At 32.2% G+C, this 27,686-nt stretch overlaps 1 protein-coding gene and 1 long non-coding RNA gene across 9 annotated transcripts; one reads left to right on the top strand and one right to left on the bottom strand.

Annotated features, from left to right (window-relative positions):
• Positions 1-27,521, top strand: LOC110860881. Of its 3 annotated transcripts, none has more exons than XM_022109995.1 (4): positions 1-235; positions 24,440-24,720; positions 25,172-25,552; positions 26,011-27,521. In XM_022109995.1, exons 1-4 carry the CDS (start codon positions 117-119, stop codon positions 26,190-26,192), a joined length of 963 nt encoding a protein of 320 aa, XP_021965687.1. In that variant the 5' UTR covers positions 1-116; the 3' UTR covers positions 26,193-27,521. The 3 variants fall into 3 exon arrangements, with proteins under 3 accessions (XP_021965687.1, XP_021965688.1, XP_021965689.1); XM_022109996.2 differs by lacking the exon at positions 1-235 and adding an exon at positions 12,784-13,656; XM_022109997.2 differs by lacking the exon at positions 1-235 and adding an exon at positions 20,156-20,294.
• Positions 18,113-20,169, bottom strand: LOC110860883. 6 transcript variants are annotated; one of them, XR_004837401.1, is made up of 5 exons: positions 20,028-20,169; positions 18,806-19,954; positions 18,699-18,734; positions 18,494-18,598; positions 18,113-18,417 (listed from the first exon to the last, which is right to left on the bottom strand). It is a non-coding gene; the product is annotated as an uncharacterized LOC110860883 (long non-coding RNA). The 6 variants fall into 6 exon arrangements; XR_004837399.1 differs by having other exon boundaries at positions 18,489-18,598; XR_004837400.1 differs by having other exon boundaries at positions 18,114-18,417; positions 18,724-18,734.
• Positions 27,522-27,686: the final 165 nt, after the last annotated feature.

Genomic DNA, 27,686 nt, shown 5'->3' on the forward strand with positions numbered 1-27,686 from the left:
TCACACGAGTTCGCACTTGTCATTCAGACAGCGTTGTGAGAGCTACTTGCTTTTTTTAAGGGCGAAATTTTAGATTTTTTTAATTCTGTGGAAGGAGTCGAGTTTTGAAGGAAAAAATGGAGAATTTGAGTGGTCAGTGTTACAATGATGAGCAAGGGAAGGGTAATATTGGGGGGCCAATTAGTGGAAAAGGGGGGCCTGTCAATACCATGCAAGGTGATGGAGAGGGTTTAAGGTGAGAACAAAATTTGTGTATTTTTTTCTAATTTTGCTTTGAACTTTTAATTTAGAGGTTGAACTTGATTTGATTAATTAAAAGATTGTAATTTTAATTGTGAAATGAATTGGTCAGGGAAAATTAGGGTTTGAGGAAATGTGTAATAATTTTTTAAGAGGAAACAAAATGTTTAAAAGCTAATTCGGATGAAAGGCATACACAGATTGTGGAAATGCAGGGAAAAGGACATGGGTACATATTTCTGATTATGGATTTGGAAAATGAGGGATAGTTTTGGCATCACATTTTCATATTTAATATTAGCATGGCATACTCCTCAACAATTTGGTGTTAAAGAGAATACATAATTGCATATTTATTTTTTAAAATATTTTAAAATTGATTAGCATGATTTTTTGCTATAATTTTACCACAATTTCGATGCAAAAATATCTGCTTATCTATCCTCGTATGACATGTTGTGACGCGAAAGTAATGACCGTGACGAATTAAATGGTGGCGTGAGTCACAGTGACGTTCAACGAGTTGATATTTGTGGTAGAAATTTCAGGTTAATTTCAGTTTTGGAAATAAGTACATAGGCAGAATTTAAGGTCCAAGTTGAGAGTCCAATTTCCAAAGAATATTTTTTCCCGAGATAAGAAAAGGGTGACACTTAACTGCGTGCGATTAAGTTCAATCACGCGTTTAACTCGTGCAATTTTATTGTATCCATACATATGTAAGTAAATATATAAGTTGGTAATAAAATTGACACCTTGTTGGTAACAAGTAATGCTGACAAGAATTTGTGAGAAATTTTCCAATTTTCTATCAAATTTATAATAATTTCCATTCCACCCGGAAATTTAACAAATTTGGGTTTCTTGGAAATTATACGCGGTGACAATTTTATTATCACCTTATTTTTGAGTGTGTAATGTCATAATTCATTGGTGATTTTTGGTATTCAAGTTTTGCATGGTTTATTAAGATGAAAAATAAGCGAATTTGAGTCATGATGCAATTTTGACATGCAAATGTGACGAATGCAGGTCAATTGTTTCGTCATGCAGAAAATTAGTATGCAAAACGGTATTTCAATCTTAACCATTTACGTTAAATTTAATTAATTGATTAATTGATTCATAAAAATATTTATGAAATTGTGCATGTTCAACGCCCCAAAGAAAATTAAATCATTTCCAATAGATGATATTATATTAAAAGATGTCAATTTAGGGATAATATATTTGGTTTATTGCAAATGAAAAAAAATAAGTGAAAATTTATTGAAAATTGAAATATTGAGTTAATTAAATAACTTGGAATTTAACTGGTCTGAACTGAATAATTTGGCACGTTTGTCATATATTTTTGTTTAATGTGTATTTTTTGGCAATGGATAGAAAGACGTGCTCTACATAATTTATGTATCCATCTGTCCGCTTAAAAATGCACTTATGAAGAGTGCGTTATACGGAGAAGTGATGATGCCATTTGGCAAATATTTGTCAACTAGATATGCATTTGAACAGGAAGGAACTGTAGATATTTAAAGAGTTTTGGTTTATGAAGTGAGACAAATCCTCATTTTTTCGTGGTGTGCAAAAAATCCTGCGATTTTTTTTGCAATGTTACATATGTTGCAGGTCATCTCGGTAGATTCAAATCTCTTTGCCATCTTAATCTAACATTCTTTATATGTAATTGTCAAATTATCAAGATTTTCGATTTTATTTCTCGTTTTCGCAATTTTTTGCAAGGATAGCAAAAAATTATTTCGCAATTATTTTGTCGACTAATTAATTAATTGGATAATTCGAAAGGAATTCACAATATGATTGTATTTTTTTTCGCCTTGTATACTTTTTGTATGTTACACACATCCCATTTTTTGCACGAGTTTTTTTCCTGTACATATTTTGCAATCTATGCATTCGCAAAATTGGTATGCGTCCAAGAAAGAGAAGCCAAAACATAATGATGATACTATTTACTATTTATTATTTCCATGTTAAAATGCGACGTTTGTAATCATGTAAATAAATACAGATCGTAAACATGAGGAAGACAAGATGACGCATTGTTGTGCGAAATGAAATATTTCGCCTAACTAAATGACCACATCGTAGAGAGGACACTGCGTACATGAAGCATGGCGTCAAGTTTTAGCGAATTTTAACAAAAAAATCACAAACTGTATGGGGCATTCTACTCAAAATATTCCATGCAAAATAATTTGGCAACAAATTAGTCATTACTACGACATGACATTGGTAAACATTTGTGACCGAAAGGTATCATTAATTGGTTGTAAATTGTTACCATATTTTATTAAATTTCTGACCAGAAAGTGCAAAACTTACGCAAGTTTTGCCTATATTATTATTAGTTTTAGTGAAAATCCTTACCAGCGTGGTAGATGTGCATGCAGACTTCAAAAACAGCAATTTTGGTAACAATTTTGTTACCAACTTACATATTTTTGGCAAAGTTAGAATGTAAAATCTGCTCAAATTGGTGACATCTTTGTTGCACAGTCTCCACCTCCAATTTGCCACGAATCATTTAATTGCCTGACAACTGTGCAGCTTTGTGAACTGGATTTGTTCATGATTTTGAGATGAAGTAGGTCTCGCGATGTGCCAGGTAGGCTACTTTTCATACAAAAAACTAGCTTTTGTTGTCTTTCACGTGATGTCTGGGAGTCAGAAAAACGACACGACTTCATAAAATTTGATACTTTGTAAAGTTAAAAAATTCAAAAATTATCGGGAAAATATTGTAAGTTTAATGGCAAATGCGAATTTATAAAATTGAATCTAAATTCATAAATACTACAGAATTTTTGCAAAATACATATTTGGCAGGTAAACTGCACAATAAATTCTGTTTTTTTTTCTCAGAATTTTATTACGTAAAATTTTTAATTATTTGAAAAATTGGTCGTGCGGCTAATTTGTTACTAAATCCGATTTGTTACCGTGACTTTATCCAGGGTCTCAAATAAACTGTGCATGTATATGAAATCTAAACTCAAAAATAGTACACAATTTTCACAAAATAAATATTGGGCTGATAAACTACACAATAAATTCTTATATTTTTCATATTTTTATTACGTCAAATTTTGAGTATTTGAAAAACAGCTAACAAATGGATCTTGTGACTAATTTATGGCAAATTTGTCACAAATCTTTATCCAGGATCTCAAACACACGGTGCGTAATAAACCTAAATTCAAATTGAATACAAAGTTTTCGCAAAATCAATATTTGGCAGGTAAACTGTACACTAAACTCTTACTTTTTTCAGAATTTAATTAAGTAAAATTTTTGATTGGGTAACAAATTGGTTTTGGGGTAAATTTGTTACTAAATCCAATTTGTTACCAAGCTGCTAAATTAAATCTGTATAAAAAATATAGTACATAGTTTTTGCAAAATAAATCTTTGGCAGATAAATTGCACATTAAATTCTTACTTTTTTCAGAATTTTATTAAGTAAAATTTTTGATTATTTGAAATATGGGTAACAAATTGATCCCACGCTTTATCCAGCATCTGAAGATAGAAATCAAACCTTTTCCAACAAACTTAAGGGAATTATATCTAAATTCTAATTTCGTGCAAAATTTTTACAAAATAAATATTTGACGGGTAAACTGTACAACTTTTGGTTAAACTTTTATTACGTAAAATTCGAACTATTTTATTTTAAAACTAGAGTAACAAATTGATCACATAATTTATCCAGTTGTAAAATGGAAATTAAAATTAACAGTTAAGTTTAAGTCTCTTAGGAAATACGAAATTCTGAAATAATTCAACCCTAATTTTACAACGAAATAATTCACTGGTAACTTGTAAAACCCGTACATTTTATAAACTAATTTTGCAAAATAAAGAGACCCTTAGTCTGAATAAGTTTAAAAAATTTAGTAAAAGTTTAAAAGTTTACACAATTTACGGATTTTACAACGTTATCATATTAATGCATAAAATATCAAAATCTATCTAAATTTTTAAAAGGTATGAGCAATTTTTGAAAAAAAATATTTGGCGTTTACGTAAACTGCACACAAAATTGACGTCTCCATCTTTATTTTCATAAGTTTGTACTATTCTATTACCACAGCGGGGTGACAAATCGATTCCATTCTTTATGCGGGGCATGGTCCAGCAAGTCGTTGTTCAATTCACAAGATGACAACGTTGTCATCCTGTTTTCTTTGATTATTCATGAGATAGATGCGAAATATTTAAGTAATTGGAGGTGGTCAGATTCTAGGGATCGATGGCATGACAAATTGTGGCGTGGTTGATAAATAAATACATACAATTGTAAAATGATGCCTGGTTGGTTGGTCATTTACATATTTACATGTGGCGTGACCTTATTTATGAATGTATACATTTGTTAGTTGGTTGGCTTGGTGGTGTGGTGTGGTGTGATGGGTATATATTTTTGTAAATAAAAATCGCAATACATATGTTGCGGGAAATGGAGGAGGGATATGTATGCATAGCAAAAATTGACATTTTTGTGTCTGGATCTAGTGGTGAAATCGGTTATTTGAACCGTTTGAACTCATCACGCCATGGTTTGGTTAATTAAATTTGATTAAAAGTTTGTATGAATTTTTGTGATGCGGTATTTATGACGGTATACTTATTTATGTATTTAGATTCTGATAAGATGCTGGTGGGTGAGTGAGACTTGTAATTTTTCAAGATTTTGTGGAGGTAGGATTTTTTGCGTAGATAATTTTGGATTTGAAATAGAAATTGCAGCAATTTTTAATTTGATTTGTGAGGTTTATGACATCTGACAATTTGAATTTCAGAATTTAGTAAGAAAAGGTAGCCAAAATAATTTTAAAAATCTTATCATGATACGCGATGACCAAAGCACCTGTGATACAATTTAAAGTTAAATTTGTCGGAATTCTTAAATCTGGGTTTAAAGTTATACATTTCTAGTAACAAAATTTTATTCAATAATTAACATAAAATTATGTTACTTTGGGACGGGTTTTTCAAAATTTTTAATGTTAAAAAAGTATGTTGAAAATTTCAAAAATAAAATTAAGCACACATTTTGAAAAAAATTATCAAAACTGTAAAAGAAAATGAATCTGTTTTTTAATGTTTAGTTTTTTTTATTGTCAAACAACACAAATTTATCGAGGACTATTTAAAAAAATCTATTCACGACGATTGACATCGAATAGTTAGGAAAACAAAAAACTTTGCAAATTTTGGATTGAAATTTCCTTGCAAATTTCTTAATTGAGAATTTTTCCAAAATCATGTTTCATTCTGAACTCGTAAAGAATTCCGTCAATAACTCTTTAATTAGTTTTTGCTCCTAATTTAATTACAAATTAGGCTTATTTAATTGTCCATTGTTTTTTTTGTCGGCAGTATAACAACAAAAAGGGTGGAGAATGGCATATGGTATATGAATTAAAGTGATTTGCATAGCATTGACCCCATCGTACATCGTACGATTATGTAAACCACCAACCAGAATGTGGCACCACCAACTGAACATACTTTACTTACTTACAAACCCATCCAGATTTCGTGGGTATGCAACTTGTTTTATGCATGTGTATCAAATTTCACTTGAAAATGGTTGATGGTACCCATGTACAAATTGTGGAATCGTGGAATCAATTGTCAGAATTGAGAAGAAAAAGTTACGGGTTCATTTTCAGAATTATTTGGAGAAGAAAGTTTGTGATGTGATTTCTTTATTTGTAATTTTTTTATTGGATGTATTTTCTCACATGTCTATTTTCATAAATGTAACTTGTTAGATGTATGCATTGAGAAGGAAATAAGTTCCGGATTGATTTTCAGAATTGATTATTTAGAGGATTTTTTTATTGTGATTTCTTAATTTGTATTTAGCCAATTTTGGTAAACTTTACAAATTTTGTGCAACTTTGCAAATTTAGGCATGAGTTTTGTTAAAACGTTTTTATGGGGATACTGAATTTTTGTTTCCTGATCTGTTCAATTTAAAAATAACAGTTTTCGCAAATCTTTAAATCGTTTCTGAACAATTTATATTTTTACAAGGTTTGTGAAACGTTGCAAATTTACGCGTGAATGGATCGAATTCATACGAACCATGGTAATAAATTGTCACCGCATGGTGATACATATTTGACTTGTCAAAGATCCAAGAAAAACACACAGAGAAAGCTAACCTATCTATTTAATAATGACCATCTTAAATAATACTCGTTAATTTTATAATGGGCGTACTCACTTGGCAGATGAAATTTTAAGAAATAACAATTTTTTTCTAAATTATTTTTATTATAACGCCCAAAATATTTTGTTATGAGGAAGTTTGTGAGGAGGAAAACAGCATCTTTCTGAAGAGATGACTGTTAAATAAGCCTTATTTTTTTAATTGGCGTTATCATTTGACAGACAAAACTTTCAGAAATAAAAAATTTTGAAAACAATTTTTGTAAAAATTTTTTGTAATAAATATTTTGTAACTAGTAAAACATTTGTAAGTCCGAATTTGAAGCGGATTTACCTTTTTTTAAATAATAACTGTTAAATACATATTAATTTTATAATAGGCGTTCTCACTTTACAGACAAAATTTTCATAATAAATACAAATTCAGAAAAATATTTTCTGATACGATTTTTGACACGGCGAAAAATATAAACTTGTGGAGAAACCTTTTCATTTCGATTTAATAGATTTTTAGAAAACAGAAATTTTACCCGGACTTTGACACCATTTCAAAAATTTGTGGAATATCTGGTTCCTGAATAAAATTCAGATCACTTTCTGTATAGAAAGTTGCATAATTTAATTGGTAATTAAGTACCTAAAGTATTTTTAGCATAAATTGTCTGCACTTAAAATAAATTCGCAACAAAATCATCACCGGGTGTAATCGCTACCACTTTGATAAAAATTTACTACTGAAAGGTACCAAAAATTTCAGTGAAATTTGAAACCTTCCGATTATCTCGAAATTCATTGTGATAACAATTTCGAATCTCCCGAAAGTTGTTGTTACCTATCGGTCGTAAATTTTTACCAACGTATATTGCTTACAAACGGTGATGATTTTATTACCAAATTATTTATAATGTGTACATTTATACAAATTTGAATGCTGGGAAAATAACGGAAATTTCGAAATCCAATTTCACCGTATTACTACAATTTTGCCCCATTTTACGTGTGAGACGAGAAATGACGTAAATTTGGAATCGTTGTAATCAAGTTTAACACCTCTCGTAAACTTTATATGTGAACTTTATACGATGATTGCGAACTTTGCACTCTCGTCAGCCCGAGAGAGACAGACGGTCTGTCAGATCCTAAATACACAATTTAATCTAGGGAATAACCCTGTGAACCCTAAAAAAATCATGGTTTACCATAACTCACGCAATCATTAATTTAATATGTCTCTTCATTTTTTGCCAACAAAGTAATTTTATAAATTTTACGGATTTTATAACAAGGCAATTCACGCAGTCCTTGGTGTCTAACTTTGTAAAATCCGTAAACTTGCAAAATTATAAAAACATTCCTGAGGAAAATTTGTACCCACATTTTTGTAAACTTCCTCAGATCAAGGGCATCTTTTAAGTTTTAAAAGTTTGTAAAATGATGTTACAAAATTTACGCACTTCGCGCAAAGTTTCAAATGACTGCGTGAATTGCTTCAATAACTAACTATTAAAACGTCTCCAAATATTTTTGAGCATGATAAGAACGACTAATTTTGAAATTTTGGGATGCACAGTTTACTCAAATTTTTGCAATCAAGTTTAGACTATTAGTTTTTCAAAGTTAGAAAGGTTTTTTATTGGTTTTTTTAACTAATAGCTCAATATTAAAGTTTTACCATACCGGTAGCAAAGTTTGACGGACCGGCATAATTTTAATACCAAGCTGTAACAACTTTAATACCGAGAAATCAATACCTGCCTGACTATACCAGATTTCTAACAGTGTGTGCGTAGCTAATGTTGTGGTCACAGAGTTCAAAGTTTACCAATACTTTCAATTGTGTGGTTGATGTTGTGGTTGGTCACGAGATTTTGGAGTGCATCACGAGCTGCATTCTGTTTATTAATTTCCGATAAAAAAGGGAATTTGCGAAATGAGATTATCAATGTTCAGAAGTCATGTGCATTGTGACGTTAGCAGATTAAATGTGATGAAGGAAAAATATAGCAAATAATTTATGTTCGTTAATAACTATTAAATCCGATATTTAATTGATACCTATTTAAATTTATTACTTATATAAAATAAAAATAAAAGTAATTTAAGTACTTGATTGTTTGTAAAGGTCGTAAATTTATAAAAGTTTTTAAAAATTATGGGAAAAAAAGAAGACAAAATTTTCAATAATATCACTTGTTAAATTATGTGATTTACATTTTTACCAATTTTCGAAAATTTTAGAAATTTATGATGAATTGCGTTCACATAAAATTTTAAAAGATGTGACTCATACCAATCTTTGTAACCTATACATCTTCTCAACGAATCTACGACTTTGTAAATGTTACGAAAGAAAATAAATCACACATCGGCTCTAAACTTTCGCAAACTAAGGAATATTTTATTTACCACAATTTTACAAAATTCCACACTTCATAAAATTACGAAGATTAGAGTGAAGCATATGTAATCCCGATGCTTCTTTTTAGCTAAATCATGCCCAAAACAATTTCTATAAAGAATAATTGATTAGTCATCGATTAGATCGATTCAACCGTGAATTTGAGACCGTACGAAAGGCACGTGGGCGTTTTTCTCTGGTTGTAACTGTCCCATCGTTTTCATGCTAATTTTAATATACGTGTCACATTAGATGTTGTAAATTCGCGAAAAATCAGCCCCACCTTTTACGCAGGGTCCATCCCTCTCGATTGCAAAATTTCATATCGGCTGTATTATATTTTGTACAATGAACGAAATATTTACCTTTATTTCCCTCATAAGGAAAACCTAGGGAAATACATACATACATATGCAATTTGTGTGCACGTAGATACCTATCTGCGTAATCACAATAATGCTTGCCTTACATATTTTGTTCGTGTCTCTGATTTTTTTGCTTTTAGTAACTTATTCGCAGTCGTTGTGAGATACAGAAAGCGAGCAAAGTGAAAGCTTAGTGGAGGAGAAAGTTCTGTTTTTGAGGTAAAATGAGACAACCTGTGACCACGTTTAGATCCGGAATATCAGAGGAAAATCGATACTTTCTCCAGTTCCTTCACACCGGGTAAGATTTGACCTTGAATGAGATTTAAGCAGCGTCAGAGCAGGGTTTTCATGAAATTGGGCATTGTTAAGATTCCAAACTGAATAAGCTTCTTTTTTGCAATGGAAATATTTTGCAACTGAGTAAATTTTTGGCAATTAGATAATTCACAATTATTATTTTGTAATTATATTGCAAATCGGTAATTTTATTTTGGAATTTATAAATTGAATCAGGAACAAGTCAAGTTTTTGCAATTTTGGCGTTGATAATGATTTTTGCAACATGTTTTGTAATGTTTTTGTACTGGATTAGATGTTGCTGGACCATCGCTAATAATTTTTGAATGTATTTTGCATAAATATATTTTTGATTCGTATGTAAATATGTTAATTGAATCCGAAAACCGAAGAGAAAGTCAAGTTATTTGCGAAATTTTGGCGTTGCCAATAATTTTTTGCGTTTGTTAAGGTTGTTACACTTAATTAGATCTAAAGTTATTATTGTTATTTTTATTTTTGTACGTACGTGCGCAAAAATTTAATTGTTATGATCATCATGAAATTGCGAAATTTTGTGTTGCTTGTTTTATTTCCAGTTTTATATGCCTGGATTTTATTTTTGCCTAAATTACTTTCCTCAATGTGAATCAAGTTTCGTTTTTAAATTCTGCATAACTTTTTCTCTTATTGGTGGAAATGTTATAAATGAAATTTAATTATTTAAAAGTTTATGATTCAATTCAATTCAATTCAAATTTATTTACGTCGCAGTTTGCGAAAACAATTTTTTGCCATTAAATAATTTGATATCGTGAGAAATTATTTTTTGCTGCGAAAGTTTTAGTGGTGTTAAGTAAAAAGATCTGTTTTTGATATATCGGTGAGAAACCGGTCGTGGTGGGGACTATTTTGCACGTGCAAATTTATTTTTGGGTAATTCCACGCATTAATGATATAAGTTCATATTATTGTTTTGTTAAAACAATGTAATAGATGTTTCGATTAGTCAAATTTTTTGCAAATTGTGTTTTCCGAAGAGCACAAGTTTTTAATTTGCAAACTGCAAAATTGTGTATACAACAAGGTCAGTCACATGATCAAATTTTTGCACTGATTGTTGATACCCAATTTGTAATTTTATTTATTCATTATATAAATTACATACATTGTATTGTAGTAAAATTAAAAAGTAGTAAATTTGTAAAATTAAAAGTAGTAAATATTTGGATCACTCGAGAGGCAAAATATTTTGCGAAGCTTTGCAAATTTTGTTTCGCGAAGAAATCAATTTTTAAATTTGAAAACTGCAAATTTTTTATACCTAGTCAGTCACATGTTCAAATTTTTGCACTAATTGATACCCAATTTGCATCATTCCCCATTTTGGCAATGATTATCAGTTAGCGTTCCGTTAATAAAAGTCACATGAGAATGAGAATGGCAAGGAAGGTGATGGGACGCGATGTTGCGAAATATTTATGTGCGTGCCGTAAATACAACAACGATCGTAATTATTGCATGCGAAAAGCATATGCAAATATTCTCATGTTTTATCCTCCTGCTCATGAGAATTAACGTGTACCTATCGTACCATTGTATTGTGTGACTTAGGTGGAGACCGGCACGCTAAATAAATTGGAAACTAATTTACTACCAAGGTGACTTCTTTTGTTACCGGTTTGGTAAAAGTTTGTACTTAAATAATTGCTATTTTTTACAAATTTGGTAAGAGTTTGGTGTCAGTTTGGTTAAACAAAAAAGTGATTTTTAAGTAAAAGTTTGGAAGGTTACGTAAATTGTTAAAAAATCGAGTGTTACAAAAATCGGTAACAAAATTTTTATCAAAATATTTACCAGAATGTTCGCCAAAATTGGTCTTAAAATTTTTCTCAGATTTTTACCAAAATTATTACCAAAATGCTTACCAAAACATTTACCAAAATTTTTACCGAGTTGATCATATTTTCTTTTATACCACCTGCAATATTACCATTCCCTGAAAATTTACCACAAATCCAAGTACCAAATCCTTACAAATAGTTACCAAGTTCGGTAAAAAATTTTACCACAAAATTATTAAGCGTGCCCCTCAACGAATTGTTAAATGGCGAGATGAGACTGCATAATATTGTGTGGTCTGTCTGTTTGTCATCGCATTTTTTGAGACCACTGGCACAAGGTTGAACACATATTATTCACTATGGGACTCACTTTGGTCTCATAATAAAAGTGGCATTGTTTATGGTCGTTAAAGATAGAAACCTGTTAATGAATCCTATATATCCAACAATGGGATGGATGCGAGAAAGAGGAAGATGCCAATTTTTTTAGAGGAGGAAAGAAGTGCCGTTTACGATTCGTTTCATGCTGATTGATTGATCGATTAATTGATTATTGGATCCTTGGCGATATTTTTTTGTTTACAAATTATGACGGATTTCCGCGTCAATTTAATTAAATAACGAATTTAATATCATTTATTCTCATAACCAAAGATTATATTTACATTCTATTCAGGTTCATGTGGGATGAAATGAAAATTCAAAATTATAAATTTTGATAACTTTTTTAATACGAAAATTCGCTATTTTTTATTGCGGCAATTTACGCCGTCCTTGGTAACTTTGTACAATCTATAATTCTGTAAAATAATTTCACAAACATTTCAAAATAAAGAGACGCCCTTGATCGGAGTAAGTTTTCAAAAATGTGTAAGCTAATTTTCCTTAGGAATATTTGTAAAATTTGACAAAGGTCAGTTTGTGGATTTTACGAAGTTACCAAGAACTGCGTGAATTGTCTCAGTATTTACTTGAATCCTAACTAAACTACGATTTAACAGAGTCAGATTTACTTCGACATGTAATTTATTTTGCACGAAGATGCGTCATGATTTCATAAGATGAAATGCATGCCAAATAAATAATGTAGCATGGCATGACCACTATTTTGCCAGCTTTGGGTGGGGGCGGAGTTACCCGAAGCCGGGTATCTGGATTGAACCGGGTATTGTGTAAGAGAAAGGGGATAGAAATTTCTCGGAATCCGATATTACCCGACGCTACGGTGGTGAAGGGTCTGGCACTATTTTTCCTGGCTAGAAATCGTTACCCGGGTAACACGCTACCCGGGCAGACATTCGCTCTGCACGATCTCAAACTGTTTCTACTGGTGTTTGCCCAACATCGTACGACATTCTTTCTTGCATTTGAAAATCTTGGTGTATTCCGAGTGTCGGTGACTTTGTGAGTTTGGCTGATTTTTTTTTGTGGTGAGCAAATTTCGTGTTGAGTCAGTTCACTCTCAAATTCATTGGGAACTTAGAATTCGAACAATCGCGATCTCTTCCATAAATTCTTAATTTTTTTAGAGAGAAAAGTACAAAATTTTGTATCTTGTAGGAAAAAATTAAGCAATAATTTAAAGGAAATTTGAAAGAAATTTATGTGTTACGTGTGAATTTAAAAAATTGATAGATTTCAAGATTTAAAAAAATTGTAGGGTTAATTTTCTCGAATAAATCGGTTGAAACTTGTGAATTATTTGTGAAATTGAATTTTTGGTGCAAATTTTCCCAAAGAAAGTGAAAACTGTGGAAATTGGCGAAAATTTGAAACTTATTGACTTTTAAAGAATAATTAAAGAATAAAGAATAATTTGATTCTAATTTGCCCCAAGAAATCTAAAACTGTTGACATTTTTGAAGATTTAAAATTCGTGAAGATTTGAAATTGTGAAGATTTGAAATTCGTGAGGTTAGGAATTGATAGATTTTGAAGCAGAATGTGCTGCAAACTTTGACAAAGAAATTTAAAAACTTGTATAAATTTTTAAATTCTTAGAGAATTAGTAGATTTTACTGAAATTTTGGTGGAACTAATTTTGACCCCGAAATTGAAAGTGCCAATGCCATCTTTGCTCGAAGTTTGGGAAGATTACTTTATACAAAAGAACTTAAAAAGTTATATGAAAGTGTGGCCTGTCCAGTATTATTGGGAGAGAGAAAGGAAATTGACCACTGAAAATTTTAAGATTGAAGACGAATAAATTACGAAATTAAGGGGCTAATTGAGGAGAAAGTATGTTATATGATAATGCCCCGTCGCGGAGAAAGTCATCCCTCGCAGAGTTGCACAGTTCCTTTAATAGGATGCAGACCGGAAGGTAATATAAAATTTCAAATTTCATTTCAAAATTTTAAATTTAAATAAAAAATAAAAAACGATTTACTTATTTGTACAATTTAAGCCTCGAAATAACTATTTTGCAAACATTTCGGCACTTTTATTACTTTAGATATCGTTGCTTTCTGATGGTAATCTGGTTTTTGTTAAATGTTAGGTTTTTTAACTGAATATTGAATTATTTGTTGAAAACTTAAAGTTATAGCGAATATGGGGCGAAATTTATGCAAAAATTAGTAAACTTTGTAATTGCTTCTCATTTGGACAAGAAATAACCAATTTCAGATTTCATTTCAAAATTCTAAATTTTAATTTTGAAAAAATTATTATTTGCACAAAATTTGTACAATTTAAACTCCAAAATTAGTTATTTTACAAACATTTCGGTACTTTCATCCATTTAGATGTTGTAATTCTGTTGGTTGTTGTTTTTTTAATGTGTTTTAATTAAATTTTGAATTATTTATGCAAAACTTAAACTTATCATACGAGATGGTAAATAATGCTGGTAGCGAAATTTATGCCAAAATCTGCAAACTTTATAATTACTTATTCTTGGACAGGAGGAAATGGATGGATTTAAATTTTTTTTATCCAAATTTGATTTCGTACAAAAACCTAAATTAAATCCAAAATCATCTTTGATTTTAGGGACAAAAACTACTACTTCTACTAAAATAAGATTCGAATTGACTGTGCAATTTAGCTGCCAAATATTTATTTTGCAAAAACTTTATACAAATAGTATTTGAGTTTAGGTTAAAATGCCATGGAATCCGAAATTTGGATTTGATTTTTATTTGCAAATTGTATTTTTTTGCACTTGTATAAAACGTGTGATTAATCTTAAGTTTCGGATTAAAATGAGAAACCTTGACCTCCCTGCAAATCGATCACGTGCTACATTTATACACGGTATACGGTACATTTGCGAAAAATAGGATTTGGCAATTGACTCAAATTGCGAATCTGGGCAAAGTCAATTGGATCAGTAAATATAACGAGAAGGAGAAATCAGTGTGTAATCAGCCCACGTATTTATTTTTTTTATGATTGGATGTATCCAGATTGGAAATTGTTTACTTTCCGGTGGTACGATGTTATTGATATTGATAAGCGCTTATCCCCAGAATGAGTAGGCGTTTCGTCATGTCAAACATACTTAGAAATCTGTACATATTTTGCAAAAAATATTTTGCAAAGAAAAGTCATGTCTTTATTTTTCAGCGTACATAGATTACATAATTTGCAAATTTGCAATAAATCGTATTCTTTGAACTAAAATTGAGCAAAATTTATGCACAGTTTGAGATTTGCTACTGCGAAGTGCAAATATTTTTTTGCTACGAATTACACAGTTTACTGTGTCTGATGCAGATTAATTTGCACAAAAAACATGTAGCAAGCGAGAAATTGGACGAAATGAAATGTGTAACGCAAAGTTTGCACGTAATCCCTATTATCTTAATTTTTTGCTAATTTAGACTCGAGGAAATGTAGAAATTTACATACATACGTTGTAAAATTTGTGCATTTCTTTCTTTAAAATTTGCATCAAAATGTCCTTCACACGAAGAAATTGGGACATTTCTTTGTCCTTTGTTTCTTCTCACAATCAGATCAACCGGAATTTTCTACTTTTTTAACAAGACCCACAAAAACCTACGCGTTTGCCCAGAACGACCAACTAATTTACTTATTATTTATATTATAACAATGAAAACCCTGGATTTCCTAGCAATTTGTGACGCGTTTTTGCACGAATATTATTATATCATATGGTTCTCGCTTCTGCGAAGTAAATTATCTTAATTTGCCATTGAAAAGTCAGGGATTTTCCATCAGAGGGTGCAGAAAGGATATATACAAATTTTAGCAAGTGATTACCACAAGAAGTGACGTCGGCTTTTTGCACGTTCCCTAAAATTTGGCAAATTCTAGCTAAGATGAAGACACTTCATTTTTGCAACGTTGTAAATTTTAATCTTAATCCCAGCCGTATTTTGTGTGCATCACACAAGCTGTAATTCTCAGCCTTAATATTTACCGTGTGGTGGATGGACTATGCACGCACGTAGGTTTAAGTACAGGTAGCAATTATTTTGCACCTTTTAACCACGTCAAAGGTGGCTAAACAAATTGAGGATAATGTAAATAATAAAATAATTTTCGAATTTGCCAAGATTTCTGCAAAATTCTGCGTTCTCTGTGTAATTTTAGGCTTGAGTGATAAAATGATACATGGAAAATTTGAGACTTGGTATTTTAATTATGAATTACGAAAATTACAAGGAATTTAATTAATTAAATGTAATGTAGGACGGTAATGTAATGTAGGACGTCATTAATTTAAAGTTTTAATACATTTGTTTCTCGTAGAGGTAGTAGATTCTTACGCTTGTGTGATTAATTTGCAAAAATCGCAATCGTTTGCAAAAACATGGAAATTTTCGGCCAAATTTTATGAAATACGATTTTTTTGAAAATATGAAATTACGAGCACTCTTCCGTAATTCAGAACCTTCGTAAAGATTTTTGAAAAACTGTGTCTGCAATTTCTGACAGTATTTTTTTAAGATATTTTACAAAATAATTTCCCAAAATCGATTCCAGTTCATTCCAGGATTGACGTGACTATGCCGATTAGTCATGACTCATTACAACACGCCACCAATTTATCAATCATGGAAATCTGGACAACATTTCGCCAAAAATATGAATGCATTTACCATGTAAAAATAAAAATTCACACCCGGCTGAATTTCACGAGTTGTCTGATCTGATCAAGACAACAACAAGAAGAAGCCTCGAGAACAAATATTATGCAATGATTTCACTCTTTGTACATACATACAACGAATTTTTGGCTAATTGGCTAGGCCTAGGTATGATTTTTTTCTAGTTAGATGGGAAATCCCATATTTTAAAGCAGTCGACTATAATTCCGGTCCGGTGGTTGGAATAATTTTCGTGATTTTATTTGTTATTTCCTTTCCTTGTTTTTGACTGGTTGTCTTTTATTAAGGAGTTATTAAACTCTCAGAAGCTATATACGCAGATCGGTGTAAATTTTTATACAGAAATTTTGGAAAGTATAAATTTCTCAGCATAAAAAAAGATTATATGCAAGATAAAATATTTCAATTTGTCGAGTCATCAAGATTTTTAGGAAAAATTGTCAAATAGCGAGCTATCAAAGTAATTCATTTACTTTATAAAGTTAAGAAGATTCGTATAAAATGCAATATCAAAATCACGGAGAAGCCACCTAGAAATCTAATATCTAATACGATACTAAATTTTTGCAAAATAAATCTCTCGACATGTAAGTAAACTGTAAATTATATTTTTGTCGAATAAAGACTCGTAGAAATTTTAATGCATACATAATGCAAATTAATAATAGTAGAAAAATTAAGATTACAAAAAAATTAACTTATAAATCTTTAGAGGTTTGGAATTAAGGCTAATTTAATTTTTTAAAGAAGATTTCCTACATTGAAGACTCAATCCTCAGAAAAATATTTACCTGGGAGAGAAGATTACCCTTGTAATTAGTTAGTTATGTAGGTACAAACAAACTTGCGTAAACTTGAGTCTTCTGGGACAAGGTGATACATAAGTACAAAGTTGATCTTGGATTTGGTGACGCACTAGTCGGTCAGCCATTTCTTTTAAGTGTGATCACATTAGGTAAATCTTTTTCCTAGGAATTTGCCTTATAATGAAATTAGCGTCGATTTATTTATTTTTCGTGCTAAATGTTGACCAGGGATTTACATATTTTCTTATTCCTGGGACAATAATTGTTCTTTCTTTTCTTGGATAAGAATACCTGTGACGTGATTAAAATTGATTGTCTGTAATGTGTAAATTCCTGGGACAATATTTGTAATATGGATTTTTACTGATTTAATTAATGTGTAAACTATAGTTAAAAAGTTAAATATGTTTCGTATTTAGTTTTAGTCATCATTTCATCGCTAAAAGTATCATAAAAAAACGGTATGATAGAACTTATCATTATTATTATGGATGATGCAACAATGGAGAATGCAATCCTGTCAAGTTAGTTAAAGGCATCGCATTGTTTTGCAAAAGTAAGTTTGTGATGGCCCATATTGCAATGAATGAGTCAAGGGAGGGATGCATTTTGTGGGGCGATAGAAAGTGGTGTGTATGGTTAGTGAGTTATTTTTATAGGGGTCATGGTATGTTGAAGGATAGTTGTAAAGAAAGAGTGAGAGGGGCTGCTACTTATTTTGTAAGTGCAAAGTCCAAAAATGGACAGGTATAACATCGTAGGGTCGAAATAATTTTGATTGAGGGAATGCATGAAACTTGGCTGGTGCAGGATGCGACCGGATTTTACTGGTGTGTGTCTTACAGAAAAAAAGAGGTCAGCGATCCTTCATGCACGTCCCCCGAGACGATGTTTCATTTTTAAATGAAAATTTGGTAATATTTTATTGATCATGCACGTCCCCCGAGACGATTTTCCACCAGATCTTGATTCTTAAATGGATAGAAATTTGGTAATATTTTCATTTCATGAATCAAATTGAACAAAGTAAAAATTTGAAGAGATTTCAATTCCACAAAAGAAATCCTTCGTCACGTTGGACGTTACGTTTCTGGTTTTTGTATTGGTGAGGAAATACGTATGTACATAGAATTTGTGGGAAAAATTAGCACAATTTGTTTGCCTTCGTCCATGTAAATGAGTCGATTGTCTGTATTTCTGTAACAAAAAGCTCGTTTAAAACCAGGAGTAATTTCATTCAGAAGAAAAATACGACATAAATAAAATACTTAACAAAATTAGCGAAATTGTAGCCACGTCTCATTTTCATTCCACATATGTAAATATAATGCAGGTCAGCTCGTTACTTGTCAGTTAAGAAATCCATCAAACAAAATATCTGTAAATTAACAGGTAAGTACTTAAAGCAAGGCAAAAATCCATCCATTATTATAACAGCCCATTGCAGAGCTGAGCCGTCTATGTATGTATTAACTAACAGTATACTTATAGCACTGCATTTACCTCGCGTCAGGCTAGGAAAAAGAGTTAATAGATAAATATTTTGTTTTATTAATGCACTAAATGTTGTATAGCTTTAGCTGACCGTAAGTAAAGTAATGGTTGGTTGGTCATATTTATGGTGTGATCGTTGGTCGTTCGTGATGGGTACTTCCACAACTACTCAACTTATCCAATCCTCTCCTGCATTTCATTTCCATTACACATACCGAATAGTTAATGGCTACCTTTAAGTAAAGTAAAGTGGACACGTAAATACAATATTCCTCTCAGTTTTGATGCTCTTCTCGTCGATGCAAAACTTTTTGGTAGTCAGTCTTCGTCAAGAGTTGGATGGACGACGAATCTCTCTGTTTCTCTCTGTCTGAAATTTCATAGAAAATTAGTAAGAGCTACTACCTTTAGTTAAAGTTAACTACTTGATGTGTGTGTGTATGTGTATGTGGTAACTTAACTAACCACATTAAATAAAATCTAGACATTCCACTTTTCTTGTTTGTTATAATCTCGGCCAAGTTCAGGCCAGGCTGCAACGCAGCCTAAATAAATTGAAAAAATTGGACATTTAGTTACTTGTTAAAATTGTTACGAGAGAGAGAGACGGTTTGAAAGTTTCTTGAAAAAAAAATATCTAGAGTGGAAAATTACACGGTTCAAGTTTTGAAATTGGACGGATTTCGAAACAAGGAGGAGGAGGAGAGGATTGTAAAAAAGTGAAATCTAACTAAATCTTAGGAGGCGGAAGTTACTAGTTGGTTGGTGGTTGTCTCGTCGTCTGTGTCGCTACTACAGTTAGCTAATAACTAAGAAGATAATCATTGTTATTCAAAAAAGATGGTCGTTTAGTCGTTATTATTCAGTGTGAGGAGAAACTTTCACTTTTAAATTCCGGGCTGGCTATTGTTGTTATATTGTATTGTTGTATTTGGGTCTCGTCCACCTGAAAGAGTTAATTATTCACGTTAATTGTTGATTAATTAGGAGTTAAATTGCCAAATTACCCGGGCCGGGTGGCTACGAGACTGTTGTTATTTGTTAAAAATTTGACCCCGCGGAAGAAAATAATGAACAGCTGCTGCTAGGAAGGAAGAAAAAGAAGAATAATTAGTTAATTGCTCACTCAGTTTGGCGTGGTCGTCGGTGTCGCCGTCGTCGCCAAGAAGTGGATTCAAACCCGTCCTCGTCGTAGAATTAATTCTGTGCCCATGTTACTCAACTTGTGGTTCATCAATCACTTAAAGATCAAAGGAAAAAAGATAACTGATTGTGAACTAAATACTTAATTAATCACCGAAATATTTATTTACCACAATTTAGTCATTAAAATTAATTGAGAGAGTCGTCCAGGCGCCGGGTGTGGGTGGGAAATTTTTTGCTCAATTAAAAAAATATATCGAAGAAATATCCATTCCAGGCTCACACAACGGACTGGAAAATATTAAGTCTGAAATTAATTAGAGAATAGTTAGTTAAATAATAAGTGTTTAAATTAAAGTCAAAGGAATCAGTATTATAATTAAGTAAGATAAGAGGATGAATCAAGAAGCATGGATGTCTTCAAAGGCTGTTTTATGGTAATTTCTTATTTTACGATACTTATTATTTGAATAGTTTAAAAATAGTTAATTGCAAAAGTTAATTGTGCTAATTGTTGGGTTGGGTCAGGCATCATCATCATATGGTTGCATATTATTATCCCGACCCGACTTTTCGCGAATAGTTAATTATTTGCACAGTATTTTTGCACAGTATTTGCACAGTGTGAAGAACGATTACGATGATAAGATTACCCAGTAATTGTACCTCAAATTAGTCACGAACGATACATAAAAAAGACCGGGGATTTGTCATCGCCGGTCGGTCGTCACCCGATTCATGATGATTGATGAATGACGACAGCAATAATTTGATTGTACATAGAATTGTCCCGAATTTGGCGAATTATTGAGTTCTTTCTGTTCCAAAAATAATAGGTCAGGTGGTTCGGTGGTGGTTTGTTTGGTTTTTATTGGAATTCGGGTCGGATGGACGGAGGGACAAAGCGAGTTTTACTAAATTATTAAGCAGTTTATTTTTTTGGGGTCGGTCAAGTTATTTATATTTTGGACTCGTTAAATGAAAGGTGGTGTGACTGGCCAAAAGTATCGATTGGTCGGTTCGGTAGATATTTTTGATTTTCTAAATATTTTGACTTGACTTGAGTCAGTCACGTAGCTAAATAAATGGAGAAATTATTATTTCCAGTTAAATACTTATTTATTACGTACGAACGATTTAGCCGTAATTGTTGTGAAATTTTGGTTATTTGTTTAAACTCAAGTTAAATGAGGGAGGAGGAAAACTGGCGCAATTTTAGTGCTTTTCCTCTCTTAAAAATTTGAAATGTCGGTAAAACAAAGATTTGAAGAGCATTAATTCTACAAAATTTATGGATTTTGGTCATAAATCTGATTTTCCTTATGGGTGTTTGTTATGATCATACCCCGGACAAATATTTTTTTATCCTACCCTACTCGTGTTGAGCTCAACACGAGTAGGGTAGGATAAAAAAATATTTGTCCGGGGTATGGTTATGATGTTAGGCTGATTTTTAATTTTTACTTCATTCTTCTGGTCGAATTAAATTGAAAAATCTGTCTAGAATTTGATATATGTGAAGGAAAGTAATGCGTCGTAGTCTAGAAGAGACTTGTTTTATTTGATCTCATTACTTTTTTTATAATTTACATAATCAAACTAGACGTACTAGTGTAATTTTTTAGTTTAATAGCACTCTACTTGGGCTCAAATGGCCTAATTTTTTTTTACTAAATATGTATGAGCTCTTTAGCTTTGGGAGTGATCCAAACATAATGTTGTGACCATTTGTGCCATTTTCTGTTAAAAATGGGCTTAATTCGGGACAAGGGTGAATAAAACTGCAGATTTTAACACCACATTTGCAGCATTTTTAATTAAAATAACGATTACCCGATGTTATGACAAGAAATCGTATTTAATTAGTTGAAAGTTTGATGACTCCGGTTGAGTAGATGGCCATGAAATTTGGCAGGGTTGAATTTACATGCATGGTAATTAAAGTAGTTAACGGAGAGAATATTTATGTAAATGACTGGTCATGAAGACAGGAAAGAGGTTAGAGAAACCGGACGTAAAGGATGTGGTCAATTATTTCCAGAGAATTTTGACCTCTGGGGGTCAAAAATTCATCCAAAATTTAGATTTGACCTCTGACACCTCTCACAAATTGGTCACATCCTTTCCGCACGATCCTGCAAGTTAACTGTTGTTGGTTAAATTAAACTGAAATCAAGTTATGCTCAAGACAGGATGTGACAAATTAATATCAACTTCCAATCCACCCACCTAAATATGTACAGAGACAGACAGATTTTTAAGCCCAGTTTATGTATTACAAAATTTAGCAAAAATTTACGAAATATTTAGCCGACAAGATTACGAAACTTGTATGGAAGGTTAATAAACGTTTATTAAAAGTAATGAGCCATTTAGTGTAAAATCAATCTCTTAATTTTTCGTAATCTTGTTAAATAAAAAGGTCACATAGTTTGGGTTTAATTTTGACACATTACTAAATGTCAATTGATTCGATTCTTGGTATTTCCATGAGTGTGAATGACATAAAATCTCGTAACTTGATATATGCATATTTGTGACTTGACGGCGTAAATTCCCAGCTTGTAAATGATGGTCCGAGAGGATAAGTCTTTATCGTGATGAACTTGACCTTTTTCGTTCTTCTAAATGTCATAAATAGTATTTAGTTAAATATTATTATTTATATTTATACTATTGGTTAATGGTCCCTAAATTTTGGACACATAATCAGAACTTACACAGAAATTGGTGCATGATTTTGATTAGAAATATCTAAATTTTTGCAAACTTTGCCCTTTGATTTGACATTGGCGAAAGTAATGAAAGTGATGATGAGGATTCTGGTTGGTTGTGACGTTTTGAGTGATTTGCCGTGATTGCGGAGTCAATGATACCAAAAGAGCAAAGTAGTGATGATGATATAATGATGATGTAATCGATTATCGATATAAAGTGGTTTTTTAGGCAATGCTTTATGTCATGTCGGAGATAAACGACTTATCGATTTTTACAGTAAATTTTTACAGTACGGGTCAGATTTTGTGAGAAATATTTAATTCAGCCAGTTCAGCTTTTCTCAATTTCTTACATGCGAAAGGTCACGCGACGGCGAAATATTAGCAAAATTCTGTTTACACGGCGCCTCATCAAGAAATTGACCGAGTTTTATGTATAAAACCTTGGACACATTTGAACACTTTTTGTCGCATTTATTGATTTGTAATTTATGGCAAAAACGTGGCATGGCATGACACGGATAAGTACATAGCTTGGCCAATTTTAATCAATTTGAATAAGAATGAGCAGAAAATGTCATGTTATGATACTTGTGAAATGGAAAATTGCTTCATTTCGTTTCATCGTGTAAAAAAAACGGTTCCTTGTTTTTCGGTCGCAAATTCTTCCAAAGATTTTAGAGTTTTATTTATGTATTACTTGCACGGGTTACTAAATAATTAAATGATAAGTGGTTATCGATTTGTTTTTTTTTCTTATAAAATGGCTGTTCTTTAAGAAATCTCTGATTTTCTGAAAGTGCTGCGTATTTTACCTAAACTTTGTATTTTTAGGTATTGTTTAGCTTGAATAGAAGCTTATTAAAATTAATGAGGTTCTTATTCAGGGAGTCAAATTGGTTAATAATCAGATCACAAAAATCGATAATTTCATTACGTCGAAGAAAAGAGGAAAAGATGGAGTCGATTTCTGTCCTATTTTTGGTGAACGTCATCACAAAATTCGGGTTCTGACCTCCTCAAAAAAGCGATGACATCCTTTCTGCACGGCTGCTAGGTTAGAAATTGGTCCGACTTTTCGGATTGCGACTGAAATATTTAGTAGGGACGTATTTCTTCCATGTTTGAAAATGTCATGGTGCGTCGTACTTTCGATGATATTTATAAATTCGTCGCATAATTTTCCCCAATTAATTAAATATTTGCGTAGTTGTCCATTTATTTAAAGGGAACTTAGGAATATCTATTATTCCGGGACAGACAAGACAGAGTTGAAGTTGACATTTATGAATATTTGGTTGCACAATATTTAAGCTGTTGAACCGGATTGGAGAAGTATAAACAATGGAATTTTGGGATGAGTGACATTTCGCGAGCAATAAAATAATTAATGGAGAGAATTCGGTAATTGCACTTTGGGAAATACAAGGAAAATAGGAACAATTCATGTGGGGATTTTGTAATTAATTAATGGGACACGTTTTTCCCCAGGTGTTGAGAGGAGTAAGGAAATTGTGGGAAAATTTGGGTAAAAATGATGTACCAAATCCGCGAAAGAAATTGCAAAAAACGGTATTTTCGCAAAATGGGAGACAAAATTTGGGTGCATAAATTGTTGTCAATTTGCAAAAATGATCTACAAATCTGCAAAAAGCATAGTAAAAAACACGAATTTAAAACACGTATTTTCGCAAAATGGGGGACAAAAATTTATTTAAAACTGATTTACAAATCTGCAAAAAGAATTGCAAAAATACGTATACATAATTTAATGTAGTTTTTTCGCAAAATGAATGAAAAAATATTGCAAAAACTGTTGCCAATTTACATATTTACTAATTTTTTTCTTTTTCTATTCTTTGCAGCACGACGCGTTCCACGTCGTCGAACGGCCCAACTTCCGCTCGTCGCAACAAGTCGCGATGGGACCAGCCGGAAACGTCTCACTCGACGGGAAGCCTGCTCTCGTCGATGGAACGCTTCGTGCAAACGGTGGACGACATGAATGAAACGATTTTAGTCCCTTGTCGCCTCATGGACATGCAATTCGACGAGTCCTTCGTCCCCCCAACGCCGGTTCCGCAGCTCGAAAAAACCTCGGGAATGGGGCTCCCAAATGGGGGCGCGTTCGGACCGCCGTCATCAGGTTGGATTTTTTTTCGGGATTTTTTCAAAATTTTTTTTGGGATTTTTTTCAGAAATGTTTTTGACAAGTTTTAAATTTCTTGAAAATTTTGAAACAAGTTTATTTTTTGATGTACAACTTTACAACCTGCAGAGAGATTTATGATTTTGCTATATATTTTACAAGCTTATTTAGATTTGGTTACAAAATTGGAAATAAAACATAAGTTAAAATCGTGTCAAATGGAATTTTATTCCCGAATTTCGGATAAGTTTCCAGATTGTTGTTTTTACGATAAATTCAGATATGTCATTAATTTTTGCTACCTAAAAATAAATCCTTCACTTTTAGATTACAATTTTGACAAGGTTTACATAATCCATGAAATATTTGAGTTTATTAAAATATGGAAAATTCGATGTTTCTGAAAAAAAATGCAAATCTCTAATTTTTTTCTCTCTCCTCTTTTTAGGGACTTCTTCCACCAAGCTCGTCGATAACCATCGCATCGTCTCGAACTTGAATGGCGTCGACCTGTACCAATTCTACTCGGTCCTCAACAACATCAAGAACGACCTCATGTGGGGCCGAAAGGCTGGCGGGGTGGCCACCACGATGCCCATCATGCCACCCGGCACGTTGTCGACGTCATCCTCCGCGGCCTCGGTTATCAGCACGTTGAGCTCCAACACGTCGTCGAACGCGTCGTTGTCACTCGTACCTAATGGGATGAATGGAGGAGGAGGCGATCAGAACGGGCATGGTCAAGCCGGAGGAGGCGGAAGTGTTAAAGGACATGCGCGACGACCTTCCACCGTCAGCACGACGAGTTCCACGTCCGCGAGCGATACTGGTACGGAGAAGGAAAAAAAGAATGACGGATTTTGAGGGAAATTTGGACAAGATTTTGCAAAGATTTTAGCTAAAAAGTTGTAAATTTGTCAATTTTCGAGTTTAAACAAACCTTTTTTTGTCAATTTACATATATGCATAGTTTTGCTGAACTTTGGTACTTTTCAAAATTTGTAGAAAGTTTTCAACATGCAAGTCAACAATTGTGTCAAAATTTAAACTAGTTTCAAATATTTTGCCAAAATTTGTACCAAAACCATGAAAAATTTGTAGTTCTAATGTAAATTTTGCAAAAAATGCAATAATTTCTAATTCTTGTTCAGTTTTGTACTTCCAAAACGTGAACAAATTGGTTCAGAAACATGTGCCAAATTTGTCCTCTCCTTTACATAAAATTTACTCTAACAAAATTTCAAAAAAATCATACCTAATTTCGATTTTTGAATTGTTTTTCTCCAGAATTCTCCGAGTTGAACGAGGACTCTGGCGTGGAGGCGGAACACGAAGACGACATGGCGCAAGGGGTCGCCGACGCGTTCCACCACCACCTCTCCGGACTTCAACAATGCCTCTGTGATCTGACCATAGCTGCCGACTATGTCACCACCCGATACAGCTCTGCCCTCGGCGGAGGATTATAAATTTCTAGGAATTATTTTCAAAAAAACGAAGCTAAACTACTCAACTAACTTCTACTTATCATGAAATGAACCAAGAACAAAAGCAACAAGATGATCAAGACAAGACGGATATAATTTAAATACTAATTAATAATTACTATGCAAATCAGCCCTTAAAATTTAAATCATCACAGCTACATAAAAAAATCATGCCAAGCTTTGTAAACAAAAATTTTACAAAATTCTGAACAGGCAGCTAACTAATTTTTTAAATTTATTTCAAATTTTGGACAGAATTTTGCCCACTTTACAAACTCGGCGTGAATTATCTGCTGCTTAAAAAAGAACACAAATTATACAAAACTTGTTGTAATCGTCTGGAATTGTGAGTGCTAAAATTGTGTAGCATGATAAAATATTTTTCTTTGCTATGCTACATACCCTACGAATTTTGGCTATTAATTAACTAATTAGTTAGATAAGTCACAATTAAATCTAAATAATTAACTGGCAGGAGGAGGAAAATGTGCGTATATAAAAAAAGTAATCATGGATTGATCGGCCGGTCCGAGAACTTTATAAAATTAAATACTTGGAAAATACATAGATTGAACTGAAATGCGAATTTTTTGCAAAGTTTTCGTGAATTTAGGAAATTTAAGAAATTTGTCGCTTTATTATTTGATAACCTAATCAGTCCTGTTGGTGCATGCATTTTTGAATTAATTTAAAATTAGACGTGTTAAATGTGATGATGTTTCTTCTCTGATTTGAATGTTATTTTATTTAATTGTGCTAAAAAAAGTTGTAACTGCGAATAGGATATAATTCGGTGATAAAATTGTTACTGGGTGTTTGGTGGTGGTAACGATTTATTACCAATAATTCTGCAAGAAATTGTCAATCTTTAATGAAAAATTTGTCATGAAAATGCATTTTTAACGGAATTATTGTCTCCATTCCGTAATAATAAAGTGTCTACTATATATAATTTCGGTAACAGTTTTATTACCGGATTATTGTGCCGGGATAGAATTTAACTTTAAAAAATTGGAGCAGATTTGTATGTAAACGAATTCGCAATATTTTGTGTGTGAGTCGGGTTTAGTTTTTCATAAAGGTTTTTGTATGATTAAAAAGTAATTGGAGGAGCTAATTTTGATAGGCTAAACTTTGAAAGACTTGCTAAATCTATTGGCGACGCAGGAAGGAAGGGATAAAAGTATGAGATAATTCTGTATTTTGGATGTGGGGATGATGACTTGGATGAAGGATTGTTATAGTGAATCGCACTTCACATTATATGCTATGCACGAAAGGAATCAATAAAAATATGATGAGAAATCGAAATTTGTGAAGATTTTTTTCGAATTATTTCGGGTTGATGGCTTTACTTCGAAATTTTGAACTTGGTCGACTAACTGAGTTGCATAAGGTTTTTGAGCATACAAAAATTTTGCACTTCTTGATTCCTATTTTTCAAGGGGCTCCGTATGGATTCGGACGAATCCAGTT

The sequence above is a fragment of the Folsomia candida genome, unplaced genomic scaffold, assembly GCF_002217175.1.
Source record: "Folsomia candida strain VU population unplaced genomic scaffold, ASM221717v1 Fcan01_Sc035, whole genome shotgun sequence".
In the NCBI taxonomy this organism is placed as follows: Eukaryota; Metazoa; Arthropoda; class Collembola; order Entomobryomorpha; family Isotomidae; genus Folsomia; species Folsomia candida.

Coding starts and splice junctions, on each gene's coding strand:
- LOC110860881 (XM_022109995.1), top strand. CDS start 117: ATGGAGAATTTGAGTGGTCAGTGTTACAATGATGAGCAAGGGAAGGGT. Junction 24,721..25,171: donor GTTCGGACCGCCGTCATCAG/GTTGGATTTTTT, acceptor TCCTCTTTTTAG/GGACTTCTTCCACCAAGCTC. Junction 25,553..26,010: donor CACGTCCGCGAGCGATACTG/GTACGGAGAAGG, acceptor GTTTTTCTCCAG/AATTCTCCGAGTTGAACGAG.